Raw genomic sequence first — 15099 nt, forward strand, 5'->3', positions numbered from 1 at the left:
TTGCTGTTTAGAAGAAAAGGGAATTACTCAGAAAGCTGCCTTATAAAATGTTTTTAGGCAGATGACATTCATTTTAAATTTAAAGCACAATGAAGTGATTTTTCAGGAGCTTTTCTCTGTTTCTGTCCCGTGTTTCTTATCATTTTTTTTCTTTATTAGGGTCATGAAAAATGTGCCTTGTTAATACTTGACAAGATACAAGACGAGAGCCTTATTAATGCAAAAAATAATGCACTGCAGACGTAAGTGTGACTTCTAAAGTTTGATTTGGACCCAGATTCATAGTCATTTATTCAACAGATATAAAGAGTATGCTGTGTACGGGCTAATACAGTGGTGAAAGACACAGACCTGGCTTCTCCTTCACAAGGTGTATAGTCACATACCTACAAATGCTGACCAAGCCAGACATTTTTAGTTAGAATCTTTATTTTGTTATGCCTTCATAGAATTTTGTAATATAATATATTAACATTATGTATTCTTACTGGAAAATGACAGTTTTATAAACCACATTCCCAGAATACATTTGAAGAGTTTCTAAGCAGTTTGTCTTAATTATATCTTAATATAATTCAGTGTAATCCTCAGCGTGAAAAACCTAAAAGCTGATTTGTTTTCCATTTTAGGAAATTACCTATGCATTAAGGGCAAAGGAATATTAGGATTTTTTTTTCCATTTAGTTTCTTAAGAAGTATATAGCAGAAATAAATATACTGGGTTTGACATTATTCTTTAAGGTATTCTAAATTCAACAAAATATCATTTAGTGCATTTAGTAATAACGAGGAGGTTTAAGGTACACATATATGGGTGATATTAATACCGATCATGTTGATGGACTGTGTGAAACAGTGATTTGAATGCTGGAGTAGAAAGCAAGAGGTAAAGTACCTTCTAGAAAGCACACTGGAGCTTACATTCTTTTTCTGGTTGTTTGAGATGCAGAATATTTGTCATATCTGCAGAGAAATCTGGGCCAACATGGAAGAACAGTTGGATGTTGGATCGTTAGCACCTGAAAACTGGTCGACACATATTTTTATTTAAAAAAGTAAAAATATTCATGTATTCCTTATAGATTCTTAAGTACGTTCTTCCTTTTAGCAATGCCACTCCCCAAAATGACACATTCTTACACAAATATGTATCACGGTTGACGCTGGCTGCTGTCTCCTTTCAGACCCCTCCACGTTGCTGCACGAAATGGCTTGAAGGTGGTCGTAGAGGAGTTGTTGGCCAAAGGGGCCTGTGTACTCGCTGTGGATGAAAATGGTAAGTGGGAAAAGTAAGGGTACCTTCCCTATGCTGTGAAGCCAGAGGAAAATGAGAATGATAGGAGCTCATTAAAAAGGCAGTAAGAATTCTCTCCCCCCTTGGAAGTTTCTGTGTGTGAGAAATCAAACGGGGATAGTTTGTCCTGTCTGTCTTTGTAAAGCACATAGTCCGCCTGTAGCCCACCAGTGCCTTCCATTCTGCATGTGGCGCCAGCAGCTGGTCTCTAACTCCTCAACACGGTGGCTCCGGGGCTTTCCACGCACTGAGAAGCCGGCAGTTAGGCGTTCGGAATTCTAACTGCAGACGCTGGAGAGTTAGAGACCGCACTTGTCATTACTGCATGTCAAGGGCTCAAAGGAAAACCTAGGTCTTTGTATTTCAGTTCATTCTGAGAGCAAACTTTTTTTTTTTTAAAGAACAGATCAAAACTCATATTCTCAGTATGGATATTTGGGAAACATGAGTACAATTTTTTAATGACTTTTTAGGCTTGAAAGCTTCTCCTGATCTATGTAACATTCCTTTTCTAAGTGAACTAACTCTCAACAGAAGCTTTCTACTCTGCTTCCTAAGAAATTTGGAAAGCTAAGTAACAGAATTGTGCAAAACTACCATTTGTTCACAATGCCTGTTAACCGTGGGGAGCAAAAGATGAACTTCTGGATATTTATGAATGATGTAGTTTTTTAAATGTGGCATTAATTGTGGCATTTAATTAAAGTATTATCATTAACATAACTCAATTAACTGCTTATTACAGGTATTGGAACTAGCAGCCCATGCCTGTTTCTCAGAAGTAAGCATTAGCCATATGACATCATTAGCTAATTCCTATTAGTTTTTGTTTTGCAGCCCCGTTTATCCTAGCATGTACCCCGCTCTGTCCCCAACCTGACTCATCTAGGGGGCGCAGAAAGTTCTCTCTTTACCTCGTCTCCTTGGTTGTCCCTCCCCCCCTTCCCCCTCACTCTCTTATCGCTATTATATATCTTAGGGTTGGCATGCAGAAGTCCACAATTTTTCTTCAAAATGACCAAAAGAGCTCAAAATAAATTAGTTTTGTCTTTCTCCATTGTAAGCCTCCTGCATCTAAGGCTTGTGCTGCAATAGCAACCTTGAGAAAGAGAGCCCTGGGTCAGGGGAACTGAGGCCTTTCTCAGAGCTCAGCTGCACCCCAAAGGCCTGGGAACAATTTGGGGCAGTTTTGTACAGCACTACACTCATAAATCCTTTACTCGTCAATGACCTCCATGGAATAGAATGTTCAGATACCTGTTGATTCTTATTTGTTTTCGTACTAGAGAGAGGAAGGATCTGTTGGGGGGGTGGGGGAGGAGAAGAAACTAGGTCAAGGGTTGATAAAACTTGACAAAATGTTGAGTTTTATTGAGCCACTTCCTCTGAATAAATGAGTGAGAGGTAGTAGGAAATTTGCCAGCAGAGGAGATATGCTAACCCTTTTAGGTCAGTAGAATAAAGGCTGGATAAAGGTAGTAATTAAGTCAAAGAATGTATCTACCTCCCTCTGCATGAACTTCATATGTTAAGGTAGTTTTCTCTTCTGGATAGGACCCATCGAGTCTAAACGGTAGACAATGACTCTACAGTCGTTTTCCCACACCTGTCACAGTTGGGCTTTGGGACTTTGGTTGGTTGGCGTTGCTATTTTAAATAATTCTGTTAAATTTCTCTTCAATGATAGTGAATTTTAAATCACAAACAATCAGTGCTTTCCTGTCTGATCTGCTCAAATGATTCCATTTTCCTGGAATGAGTTAGTTGGTATATACCTTATATAAACATACGTAAAGCAGCAAAACTGCATTAGTCGCTTTTACGGACGTCTGATTTTCTCTGTCTTTTCTAACCTGACGCACAGTTACCTTCTATGGAAACTCATTGTTCTCAGAATGAGAGTGCCCGAGCCTGAGGCGCATGGCGTGCGTGTGCTCTCAAGTGGAAACACCTTTGCGGTTGTCCTGTTTTGTTTTTGTTTTTGTTTTGGGGGTTTGTGTGTGTGTGTGTGTGTGTGTGTGTGTGTGTGTGTGTGTGGAATTGTGTCCCAGCCCTGCCCCCTCGTGTTTCTGTTCCTTAGATGAAGACTAGAATTCTGCCTAACTTTGGATAACATAGTGCTTGTTGTTGTGTAAACTGAAAAACCAAAACCCCTTCATAAGATGTTTCCCCCGCCCAGTTCCCTCTAGCCTGACCCCTAGCATGACTTGTGGGAAGTAACTCCTTTTGGCCTGGCATGATTTCTAACTCGACATACATCTCCATGTGCGAGGTCGTATGAGATGTACTGTGGAATGCTCACACCGCCTTTGGATGTCCTGGACTAACCACGGCCTTGTCTGCATTTACGCCCAGGTCATACCCCGGCCCTGGCTTGCGCTCCTAACAAAGACGTGGCTGACTGCCTGGCCCTCATTTTGGCTACCATGATGCCTTTTTCTCCTTCCAGTACAATGACGGCTGTCAACTTGGTTTGTTTTAAAAAAGACACTTTGAGCAGGACGACCCTCTCCAGTCTGGGTGGCATGGTTAGCCTGTGCAGTAACAACGTAGGCTCAGAGGATGGGTACAATGAAAATGACTCTGATTCCGAAACCTTTTGATTTTGGACTGTAGAAGCTTTTCCTTGATCACCCATATTGGAAGAAGGGAAAGACACGTGAATTCTAGGTTTATGTTGTGTTCGAGTATTATTATGGGCCTGGGCTTCCAGAAGCCAGTAGAAAAGGAAATAATCAAACCCAGGGAGGGCAGCTAGGCTGCAGGGCAAGGCACTCACACCGATGGGCCCTGATTTTTGCTTGTTTTCATGTTTTCCTTGGATCTATGAAACTTCTGTGCAAGTCTACCTCTCATTTTAAGTAAGAAGTAAAAAATGCATTTGATTCTTTTTCTTTTGGCACGATGCAATAGAGAGGGAGCTGTTCTCTAGAAAGAATTTTTTTTTTCGTTTACTCACTCAGTAGTGAGTTCTCCGAAGTATATCAATGTGACATTCATGTCCCCTGGGAGGGGAGGGAGAAGGTGGATAGGAATTGCCTCAAACCTCTTCTCACTTTGATGTTTACTTCCTCACTAAAAGCCAAAGGTAAAGGTGTTCATCTTCAGAAATGATGCCTGTAATAATCTTTTTAAGGGAGTCCAATTATTCATATCCTCTCTGTAGTAAGCACTTAAATATCCAGAACTTCTTTCCAAGGATTTTTATGAAAGTTGCCAGATGAATGGAAAAATTCACTGAAAATTGAAGTTGCTTTTTTTCATTTAATACAAGTATGGCCCCCAATACTCCCTGTAACAAGCCTGTGACTAATTTTCATCCAGCTGATTGAATCCAAATCTATCTAATAACGTTTCAGGTGAAAAGTTTTATTGCACCAGAACTTTGAGACATATGCAAATTTAATATGAGACTACCCTTTACCTATTTGTTAATTCATCCTTAAATCAGAATGCTAACTTTTTAAAAACATCAGAACCATCAGCATTGTTCGTTAGTAGTAAAGTGTTAAATGAGCTTCTCAGTCAAGGTCATGCCAAGTGAGTAGAAGAGTGACTACAAAAGGAAACAAGGTGCGAAACAGAAGGTAGAAATGGGTGATGTGGAAATTAAAGCCAATTGATAGTTGCTTGGTGATCAAATCAACATAGTGAATACTGTGTCTGCCCCCTCTGCCAAAGCTTCTAGGTCAAATGGACCCCGTTCTGCACCTGGAATAGCTGTGCAAAAAGAAGAATGAGACTCTTTAAACATTATGCACATACACGCGCACACATGTGTATGTATGTATGTCTGTAGTTCATCAACCAGCTATAACGAGGACCAAAATGCTTCAGTCTAAAATGGAAGAATTTAAATTGCTTTCCTTCAAAATGGAAGTGAGAACCGAAGTAGCTTTTCTATGGAGTGAAAATGTAATCTTTTTGTGTAACAGTCTTTGTTGTGTTTTATATTTCTTATGACACAGATTTCTAGTTGATGACGTGTTGACCAAGGCTTATTTTTTTGCCAAACTAGAGAAAATGTTCATATACTTTTGATGTAAATGTGTTTATATTTATTTGAAATGAAACAAAGGCCGAGGAAACATCCGTTGTTTGTCCTCTGTTTTAATCGCTGTGTGTCTTACTTGGATTAACACAAAAGCAGAAAAGCGCGCAGGACCCTCGCCGGGCTGGCTGGCCGGCTGTCCTGGGGCCGAGCCCGGCATTTCCCCCGCTGAGGTTTCCAGCTGACCCGCAGGCTCTTCCACGTCGGCTGGAGAGGGGTACAGCGTCCATGGCGCAGCCCCGGTCTGTAGCCAGCCTGGACAGCTTAGGAGACACTGCCGTCCTTGTGCTCTTCCGAGGGATGAGAACTGAGGCGTGTGGTGGGTCATATGCACAAAGGTGGCCCAAAGAAATGTATGGAAATTACTCTGAACACACTGAAAATCCCACACGGTCCCAGTATCCTAATGGGAAGTGATGTCAGTGTGTGAGCACATGTACCAGGAGAGGAAAATACAAATCACCAGCTCAAGTGCTGTTTTCCACTTGAGGAAGAAACAGGAGAGAAACATGTTGTCAGGACTCTGACGTTTTATAATCCGTTCCATTTTCAACCCTGGAAATTCCTATTTTATAAAGTGTATGTGAGATATTTTTAAAACAGTGTTCTAGCATATCTGGATCAAATACACATGCTGTATTCTATTTTTCATCTAACTGTAAAGGACTTTAATCTTACTCTTTTAATATCCTGATTTAATTAAAAACTCACGTTGGGTTCTTCACAAATGAGAACTTGTTCAAAGGACTTACAGAATTGGTAATAATTTCACTGGAAATTTTCGACACCACCAACATTGTTTTTTAAATTCTTGGTGTTGTGTTCCCGCTCCTTCCTCTGTCCTTTTTGTTTGTTTAGAGAAGATGAATTTTTAAAAAGTAGATAAATTGCTAATAAGCAATAACAACCTTATCTTTACCAAAACACTGAAAAGTAAGGGAGACCCAACGCTTAAGAAGCACGATATACTGTGGTGTCTTTTTCGAGAAGTGAATGGAAATCTTGCTCCATTGATGTTTAAAGCAGGACATGAAATGCCTGCTCGTCATGGCGAAGCAGCGTTCACATTTTTCCTGTAGAGTAGCACAGAGAAGGAGGAAGGTGGCCGCAAAGTCGTGCCGGCCATGGGACGTTTCTCTCCACGCGGCTGCATTTTGACTTTTCTATCCTCTCGCCGATAGAAAGAAGGAGGACAAAGGAACAAAAAGAAATCACGCTCGCTGTGAATTGTTCATGGAATCAAATCTCTCTCCCGCTCTCTCGCTGTTTCTTCATTTCCCAAGACCAAATTTTTTTCTTTAGGAAGTGACTTCAAAAACCATGAGTTCTGTGTGTTTAAAGTATATCTCTTAGAAATAGAACTAGATTTGCAACGTAGCTTTCTAAGCAAAAAACAAAACAAAGCAAAACAAAAAACATTGTGCTTTTAACTGAGTCTTGGTTGTTTAGTGCTTTTTACCTGTGTGATTTTGAGACTGTATTTTAAGCATAGCCACGGGGATCACGCGTCATCTTCCCAACTCGCCGTGTCTGCCTATCCTTGGTAAATACATTACTATCTCCAAATTGCCTACAATCTGCTCTGATTCTATGGTAAAAAAGCTCAGGGGATTTCTATTTATCACTACTAAAAGGGCACCATAGTATGTTTTGGTACTTTAGGCAGTAAACAGCTGCTTGATTTTTTTTTAATTTTATTATGAAATTAGAAGAAGAACATCAAATGGACTTGCTGCACTAGCTATTCTCTGTACTGTTGAGCAACCTGGTTTGCTTATCTGTTGTGTTGGTTGAAGAACTCATCCCTTTTTTTGTCTTGTAATATGAAGTTAGAGTGCCTTTTTATAGTTGTATATGCTGAAGACGTTCTGTGAAATGTTCTGTATTTTTTTCATTTGAGTGTTATCAGAGCAATATAATACCAGTGCGTTTTCGTTTCAGCCTTTCTTTGAATGTATAAAGTGTCTTTTTTCCACTTTCCCCTTTACCTGCTTTGAAATGAAAATGCCGAAGTTTTCTATAGGAATGATGTTTAATTTTGCAGTGCTAAAATGCTTTCTTCTTACAAAACGGTAAACCATAGGTCAATGCTATAGGGGAAAAGCGTTTTAAGATCGTGACAATCTGAGTGTGTGTAAAAATGTAATTCTATGCGTTTCTGATGCAGTGATCTAAAAATTCAATGCAAATATCTTTCGTTTGGTAGTTTCGTCTACATATGTTATGCTTTAGCATGTGCAATATATCTTTGCAAAGCACGATGATACAAATCTGGTGCCAGTGTTCTATTTTGCATCACATATTTGTAACAGCATAAAATACTGTCCGATGCTTTCAGTGGGATTTTGTCTGTAATGTTTCCTTATGTAAATTGGAGTTGAATGACTCTGGTAAATGTCATGACTGTAAAAATGAGGAAAATGACTTTTAGTTCAGTGACTGACTTGGAACCAATCTGAATCTTTTCAAGCACAGTTTAATACTTTTTCAACTACTGAATGCTAACAATGTAATGAAGTACTTAACTGTAATATACTATGGAAATGCATTCAGATGGTTATTTTTACAAATAAAAACGGTACAAATATTGTTGCAGTTTGTGTTTGTCTTTCATTTTTCCTATTTATGCTGTTTTATCAGTTGTCCCGCTCATTTAAATCTTTGTCCCCACCAAAGCCAAACTGACCTTAAATTTCGAAAGTTAATAATCAAGATAGAAGAATATTTCCAGGTTTGCTATTTCTGTTTGTAACATCACAATTGGGGGTGGAGGAGTCAAACATGTCTGTTTGTGTGTATTATATTTATTTATGCCTCCAATCTTTTTTGGAAAGGATTTGAGCTGGCCTGCAGCAAAGGGCACATGATAAACCAGATGTAGAAAAATGAGGACAGGGAAAAAAGAATATAAATATGGGAACCGTAACATTTAATACAGTGGCTATGACTGAACGTGAGTTTGCTCCAGCTGCCTTGTCATCACGGTGAGAGGGGAGATGTGGCTGATGGTGTAGATCACACGTATCAGAAAGGAAGAAGCCTACCAGGTCCTCAAAATGGTGGAATCAACCACACTTCTTTTTGTGGCCACCACCACAACCCTTCAACTGCTTCATAACAACCCAAGGCCCCACCTCTCTGCGCTCTTCTTCGAAGTTTCTGTAGAATTTCCTCTGTCTCACCATTCAAAATTTCTCCCCCTTCATCGAGCCTTACATCGGAAACCGGGGATGTACTGTATGGTGACTAACATAATATAATAAAAAATCATTAAAAAAATAAAAAATAAAAAATAAATAAGGGACAGTCCCTAGAAGCATTAAGGAACAAATTCCTAGTGACACTGTTTCCAGTTGATGAGAAGGGCCCTCCTGAGTTCCTCAAAGCACAGTGTCATAGAATGCTAGCAGTTCTTGCTAAGTCTAGCCCAACCCCATCACCATCTTCTTCGTGAAGAGAAGGAATCCCAGAGAAATTATATAATTTCTCAAATGTATATGATTGATGATTTGTATAAATGATGATTTCAACCTGTGCCTATATGCTCTTTCTTTTATGCCATTCTGGCGATAATGTTTTGCAGTTGGTGGGGTGTTTTCCTGCTAGAGATGTTCAGAGAGGTTTTTCACTTTGCAATGTCTCACTCCTTATTCAAATGTTACAGATGTGAGTGCTTTTCATTCTTGAAGACTGTAAAGCATGTCTCATACCACAGGTGGATACTTCTGGTAGTTCAGAGGTAAGTGGCTACATTCGTTATCTAATATCATGTAACAAATTACCCCAAAACTTAGTGGCTTAAAACAACAAATGTTTATTATGTCACAGTTTCTGAGAGGCAAGAGTCCAGGCACGATTGAGTTGGGTCTTCTGCCACAGGGTCCCTCATGGGCTGTAATCACGGTGTTAACCAGGGAAAGATCCATTTCTGAGCTCACTCATGTGGTTGTTGGCAGATTCTTCATGGGTTGTTGGACTGAGAGCTCTAGTTCCTTGATGGCTGTTAGCTGCCTTCACGTCCATGCCAAATGGGCCATTCCAAAAAAGGGCAGCTCACAACATGGCAGCTTACCTCATGAGAGCTAACAAGCTGAGAAAAGCCAGAAAGAGAAAGCGCAAGACAGATGTGACAGCTTTTAAACTGAATACTGAAGTGACAGTCCATCATTTTTCCTGAATTTTATTCATAAGAAGCAAGTCGCTAGATTTGTTCTATATTGAAGGGAAGGGTTATTACCACAGGATGTGACAACCAGGAGGCAGGGATCACTGGGAACTATCTGGGAAGCAGTTCATCACTCTGAATCTATCATGGTGTCCTTCCAGAGTACAGCATCCTCCTAGGATAACTCCTTGCTTGCTTCTTTCCTTGCTAAGGAAATTCTTTACTTTACCTTTTTGTTTACTTCCTAAATTCGAGAAAAAACATAGGGATCCCCCAATTTCACTTGTGCTCTCACAAGAAAGCAGAAAGGGGATAATGGCCTCCACTGCAGTAGTTCTATTGTTGAACATTGAGGTGGGCACTTTGTCTCCAAACTGCATTTCAAAGGATCCTTCTCTCTAATTCCATTCAGTAGGTTTAGATCCCCATACCTCTATCCCTCGCACACTTCATGTATTCCAGAATTAGCTTGCAAGGCACAAAGACATTATGCTAAAAGGCTATTAACATAACATAAAAATATTGTGGGTAAAAGTGCTTTTTGAATTCTGTAGCAAATTTCATACTAAAGATACATTTGCTGTAAAATATGAAGCAGCAAAGATAATGGCTGTGCCATTCATTATTTTCAAGCACTCCAGGGGGTGATTGGAAACGTGAGCATTTGCCACTGGCCCAGTGACTGGTGGGTGAAAGGGTTTGCTACTAGCATTTACTGTACTAGCATTTACTAGACCAGAGATACCTGATGTCCCACCAAGCCCAGCGTACGACTACCCCACCCTCAATGCCCGTGCTCCCCCACCTCACTGCTTATCTGCCTCCTCATCTCTTGTTTCTCCACCATTTTTTCATCGATTAATTATTTGTGAATCCAGCCATATTTTTACATCTATTTTCACAGGTATTGCAGGCTCTAATATGTATCCCTGATAAAGAGCACTTACAAGCTTAAGAAAAAGAATTTCAGAAGCAATAACCAAGAATAGTCCCTGATTGTGTGTTTTTCCAGAAAAGATCACACACAGGTGAGTGGAAAAGGGAAAAGTATTGCACAGATTTGAGACAAATACTTAATTCTTTTGTTATTAAACACACAGATGTACATTCCTTGTCTTAACCAGGGGATGATTGTGTCTACTTTACAGGCGGGGAACCCTCTTCACAATGATGGGGCACTTGGCCCACAGGCACATAGCAAGATCTGGCAACAAAGCATTATTGTCTCACGTGGTTCTCTGGGTACTGCTAGACACAATTTCTAGAATACTATTTTTGTGACTTTGTGGCTGCCACCACATAGATCAAGTGACAATTTAATGGAGTAAACTTAAATTCTAGAAGAATTTTATAATTTTCAAAAGTAAAAATGTTGTAGCAGTACTTAGAGTACAAAAAACTTACCCATGTTTACATTCAGTTGAAAGCACACAGCAGGTTTGAGAGCTTGAATAACTCATCTTTCTTATAGTTGAGTTTCCTAAGAATTACAAAATCTAAGCTCAGATCTTAATGACAAGAAGTTGCCAACCATATAAAGATCAGAAGAAAGGGAACAGTCAGTGCCAACACCCAAAGGCAGAAATGAGCTTGGTATGTTCCAGGAACAGAAATGGGGCCAGTATGGCTGGAGACTTGTAGGGTAGGGGAGGGTGGTAGGAGATGAGATCAAGAGCAATCTGAGGCCAGATCTTATTAGATTTTACAAGCCAGAAGAAGTAGTTTCTATTTTATTCTGAATGTTGATAAAAATCCACTGGAGAAATTTTAAGCAGAAAAATGGCTGTGGTCCTATTTCATTTTTAAAAGATCACCCTGGCTGCTATAGGGAGGTAAGAGAGGAAGCCTATTGACCAGTTCAGTGGCCTCTGCAATAGTATAGACAAGTAAACATGGTAGCTTGGATTGGTGTGGCCACAAGGGAAATGGAGAGAATGTGACAATCTTGGGGTATTCTTGAAAGTAGACTTGGATGAACTTGCTGATGGTTTGATGTCAAGTAGACAGTCTAGAGTTTGGCAGAGAGGCTGGGGCTGTGGTCATATGAAATTATAGATGACCATGAGAGATTGCCTCGGGAGTAATAGAAGACTGCTGAATCATGGACACATGAACATTTAGAGGTCAGGAAGAGGAGAGGACCTAGCAGAGACTACCAAGAAGGAATGGCCAGTGAGGAAGGAGGGAACATAAGAGAACAAGGTATCTCTGAAACCTGGGAAAGAATGTCACGGAAAAAGGAGTTTCAGTCATATCTACTGTCTGAATCGTTTCTGGGAGGTCAAATAAGATAGGACAGAGTGGCACTGGGTTTAGTTACACACAATTTATTAGTGACCTTTGCAAGAGCAGATGCACCAAAGTGATGGGGGCAACAATCCAGAAGATGGGATAAGGAGAGGAAAAAAAAGCAGAGAAGCTGAAGGGAAAAAGAAAAGGCAGTAGCTGAAGAAAGCTATGGAGACCGGAGAGGGTATTTGCTTTTTAAGATAGGAGATGCTTTATCGTATTGATGATCAGGGAGTGTCTGCGAGAGAGCTGCAAAGGAGGGTTGCTGGGTAAGACTTAGTACATCTGAGATTTATGACCGTTAATTTAAATACCACCAGTCGTCCTGGTTTCATCAGGTGTTTGGGTACAGGCATAGAGTAAGTAGACAGTGGGATTTAAACAGGGATATAGCTTTGCCAGGTGAGTCCAAGGGGAGCTGTGGAACTATGGTGCTTTCAACAGACAGGATGATATACATTATGAATCTAAACTGGGTAAGGAAGAACTGAAGACATGAAGGAGATGATGGAGAGTGGAAAAGTGGTATAGTTACTGAACTGAAGGTCTTGGCAAGATGGAAAACCGCTGAGTTGTCGCATCAGAGTTGATAAGCTAAACCTGGGGAGCCTGAGGTCAAGCTCTCAGAGGAGGGACACTTCTGATGTTGACAAAGCCAAGGAGTGGGTGGATGAGGATGACCGAAGGAGAAAGCATTGGCATGAAGAGGTAAAAACTGAGGAGGCCAACATAACAAATGGCTGGAAGTTTAACAAAGCATTTGAGCAAAACTGATGGGAAAATTTGGCCATTTCAAAACATCTCTTACTCAGGTGGTTTACTTTAAGTAGATGCAGATTCAGAGCTGATTTATTATCAGACTGAAGTTTGGTTCCAGGATTAGAATGAAGCTTTTAAAGAAGTAAGAATGATCAAGTGTGTTTCTGTTCAAACCAACCAACCAAACAACCAAACAAACAAAAAAACAAGGAAAAACTCCATCCAGACCTTGATTATAATACAATGACAGCTTTTATGACCGTATGGTTTCACCTAAATGTGTTTATGAGGCTCTCTAGAAAATATGACAGATGGTTAAGAGCTGCAGAATGAACAAAAGTAGTGTGTGGGTCAGACAAACATCTTAGTGATGATAACAGTGAAAAACTGAATACTTCTGTGGACCTTCCACGGAAGACAAAAGACTCAAATCATTGGAATTCTGTCTTGCCTTTTAAATGAAAAGCAAATTCGCCTTAAAATATTAACTTTACCTGAAAATCTCGATTTTTAACTAAAAGGATAGAAAGCTAATTTGGGTTTATAATTCCCTTTTGAATTTCTTTTTTTAGAAATGATTTCCCTTTTTCTAAGTCCATGCTGTGTTTCTATTTTACTTTCTTTTTCAGTCTTGAGTTTACTCCTTGCTATTTCATTATTACTTAAAGTCTATGAAAATTTTATTAGAGGAATGTTACTTAATAATTGATTTTCTGCTTAACTTCATTCACAAGGGTCTACCCATTAGCATGTAAATTTTGATCAGGCTGCTGGGCCAGTTTCATTTTGGCATCAGTGCTAACAAAGCTGATAAAGGTTCAGTGGGTACCATCTGGGAGTTTGCTTTGTGATGTCACAGCTGACACTAGAAATTAGGTTGAGAAAATGAATTAATTTCCCATAATATATTTTAGATATGGAAAAAGAAATGCCTTTCAGGGTGCTAACAATATTTCCTAGAGATAAGAACATATTTTTCTACAATATTTCATAGAGATAAGAACGTATTTTCTAGGGTGTATTAATGATCCAGCCTCATTTTTCTTGCTGCCAGCCTCAGGATATGATAGTGACCTGGATGGGGAAGAGAGGACCTTCTCATTAAGCTGTTGGTTGTGACCAGAACACCAAATAAAAATCATCTTATTGAATTAGTCAGCTATCTTTCCAATTGAAGGGAAGACTAAAAGTAGCCTGTACTCACTGAAAGCTTATTGTGGGCCAGGCACTGCTGTGAGTGCTTTCCACGTATCAACCCATTTCATCCTTGCAACAACCCTAGAGGGTAGATGCTATTTATCATTACCTGCCAAATACATAGGGACCAGTGGCAGATCTGGGATTCAAACCTAGTCAGGTGACTCTAGAGTTCATAATCTTACCATGCTATTTATATTGGGAGGAAAACAAACTGCTTGGTGTCAGTTTTTCTTTTCTTTTCTGGTAGACTTTTTTTTTTTTTTTTTTTTTTTTGATACTCTGCGGTCTTCTGTGCCTGTAAATACTGGTATGGAACAGAGGGTTGATAAACTATGGTCCATGGTCCAAAACCAGGATCCACTTTTTTTTCAATAGCAGCTTTATTGAAATTTAATTGCTATACCATAAAATCCACCCTTCTAAAGTATAAAATTCAATAGTTTTTAGTGATTTCAAAAAGAATGGATAAAGAAGTTATGGTTCATCTATATGATGGAATATTACTCAGCCATCAGAAAGGATGAATACCTACCATTTACAGCAACATGGATGGGACTGGAGGGGATTATGCTAAGTGAAATAAGTCAATCAGAGAAAGGCAATTATCATATAGTTTCATTCATATGTGGAATATAAGGAATAGTGCAGAGGACAATAGCGGAAGGGAAGGAAAACTGAATGGGAAGAAATCAGAGAGGGAGACAAACCATGGGAGACTCTTGACTCCAGGAAACAAACTGAGAGTTGCGGATAGGGATAGTTGGGTGGGGGGATGGGGTAACTGGGTCATGGGCATTAAGGAGGGCATGTGATATAATGAGCACTCAGTATTATATACAACTAATGAGTCATTGAACATTATATCAAAAACTAATGATGTACTATAGGTTGGCTAATTGAATGTAAATTTTAAAAAATAGAATAAAAGAAATAAAGAAACAGACCTTTCTACTTAACAAACAAATAACAAAAAAAAGTTATGTAACCAACACCACTATTTAATTTCTGTAAATTTCTACCACCCAAAAAAGAAACCCCATATCCATTAACAGTCATTCCCCATTTCCTTCCTTCTCCCTTTCTCTTGCAACCACTTATCTACTTCCCATCTTTATGAATTTGTCTATTCTGGATGTTCTGTGTAAATGAAACAATATAATATATGGTCTTTGTGACTGGCTTCTTAATATGAAGTTCTTAAGGTTTATCCATGTTTTTGTATGTATCATTACTTCATTCCTTTTTACAGCCAAATAATACTTGATTGTATGGATATACCATATTTTGTTTATCCATTCATCAGTTGATGATGTTTAAGTTGTTTCTTTTTTGAGCTATTAT

The 15099-nt window shown here is 39.3% G+C and overlaps 1 protein-coding gene across 8 annotated transcripts in view; it reads left to right on the forward strand.

The window, feature by feature from the left end:
* Positions 1–15099, forward strand: part of ANKRD44 (ankyrin repeat domain 44) — a 346132-nt gene that overhangs the window by 318545 nt on the left and 12488 nt on the right. For 5 of the 8 annotated variants that reach the window (XM_040642458.1, XM_040642475.1, XM_008687299.2 and 2 more), the window contains 3 exons: positions 160–242; positions 1185–1276; positions 3650–7934. In XM_040642458.1, coding sequence (XP_040498392.1) covers positions 160–242; positions 1185–1276; positions 3650–3897 — 423 coding nt within the window. In that variant the 3' untranslated portion in view covers positions 3898–7934. Of the gene's footprint in view, positions 1–159; positions 243–1184; positions 1277–3649; positions 7935–9009; positions 9085–10414; positions 10539–15099 lie in introns of those variants that run through there. The other 3 variants (XR_005837939.1, XR_005837942.1, XM_008687300.2) reach the window with 2 other exon arrangements.

Source organism: Ursus maritimus, unplaced genomic scaffold (assembly GCF_017311325.1).
Source record: "Ursus maritimus isolate PB19 unplaced genomic scaffold, ASM1731132v1 scaffold_1, whole genome shotgun sequence".
Lineage (NCBI taxonomy): Eukaryota > Metazoa > Chordata > Mammalia > Carnivora > Ursidae > Ursus > Ursus maritimus.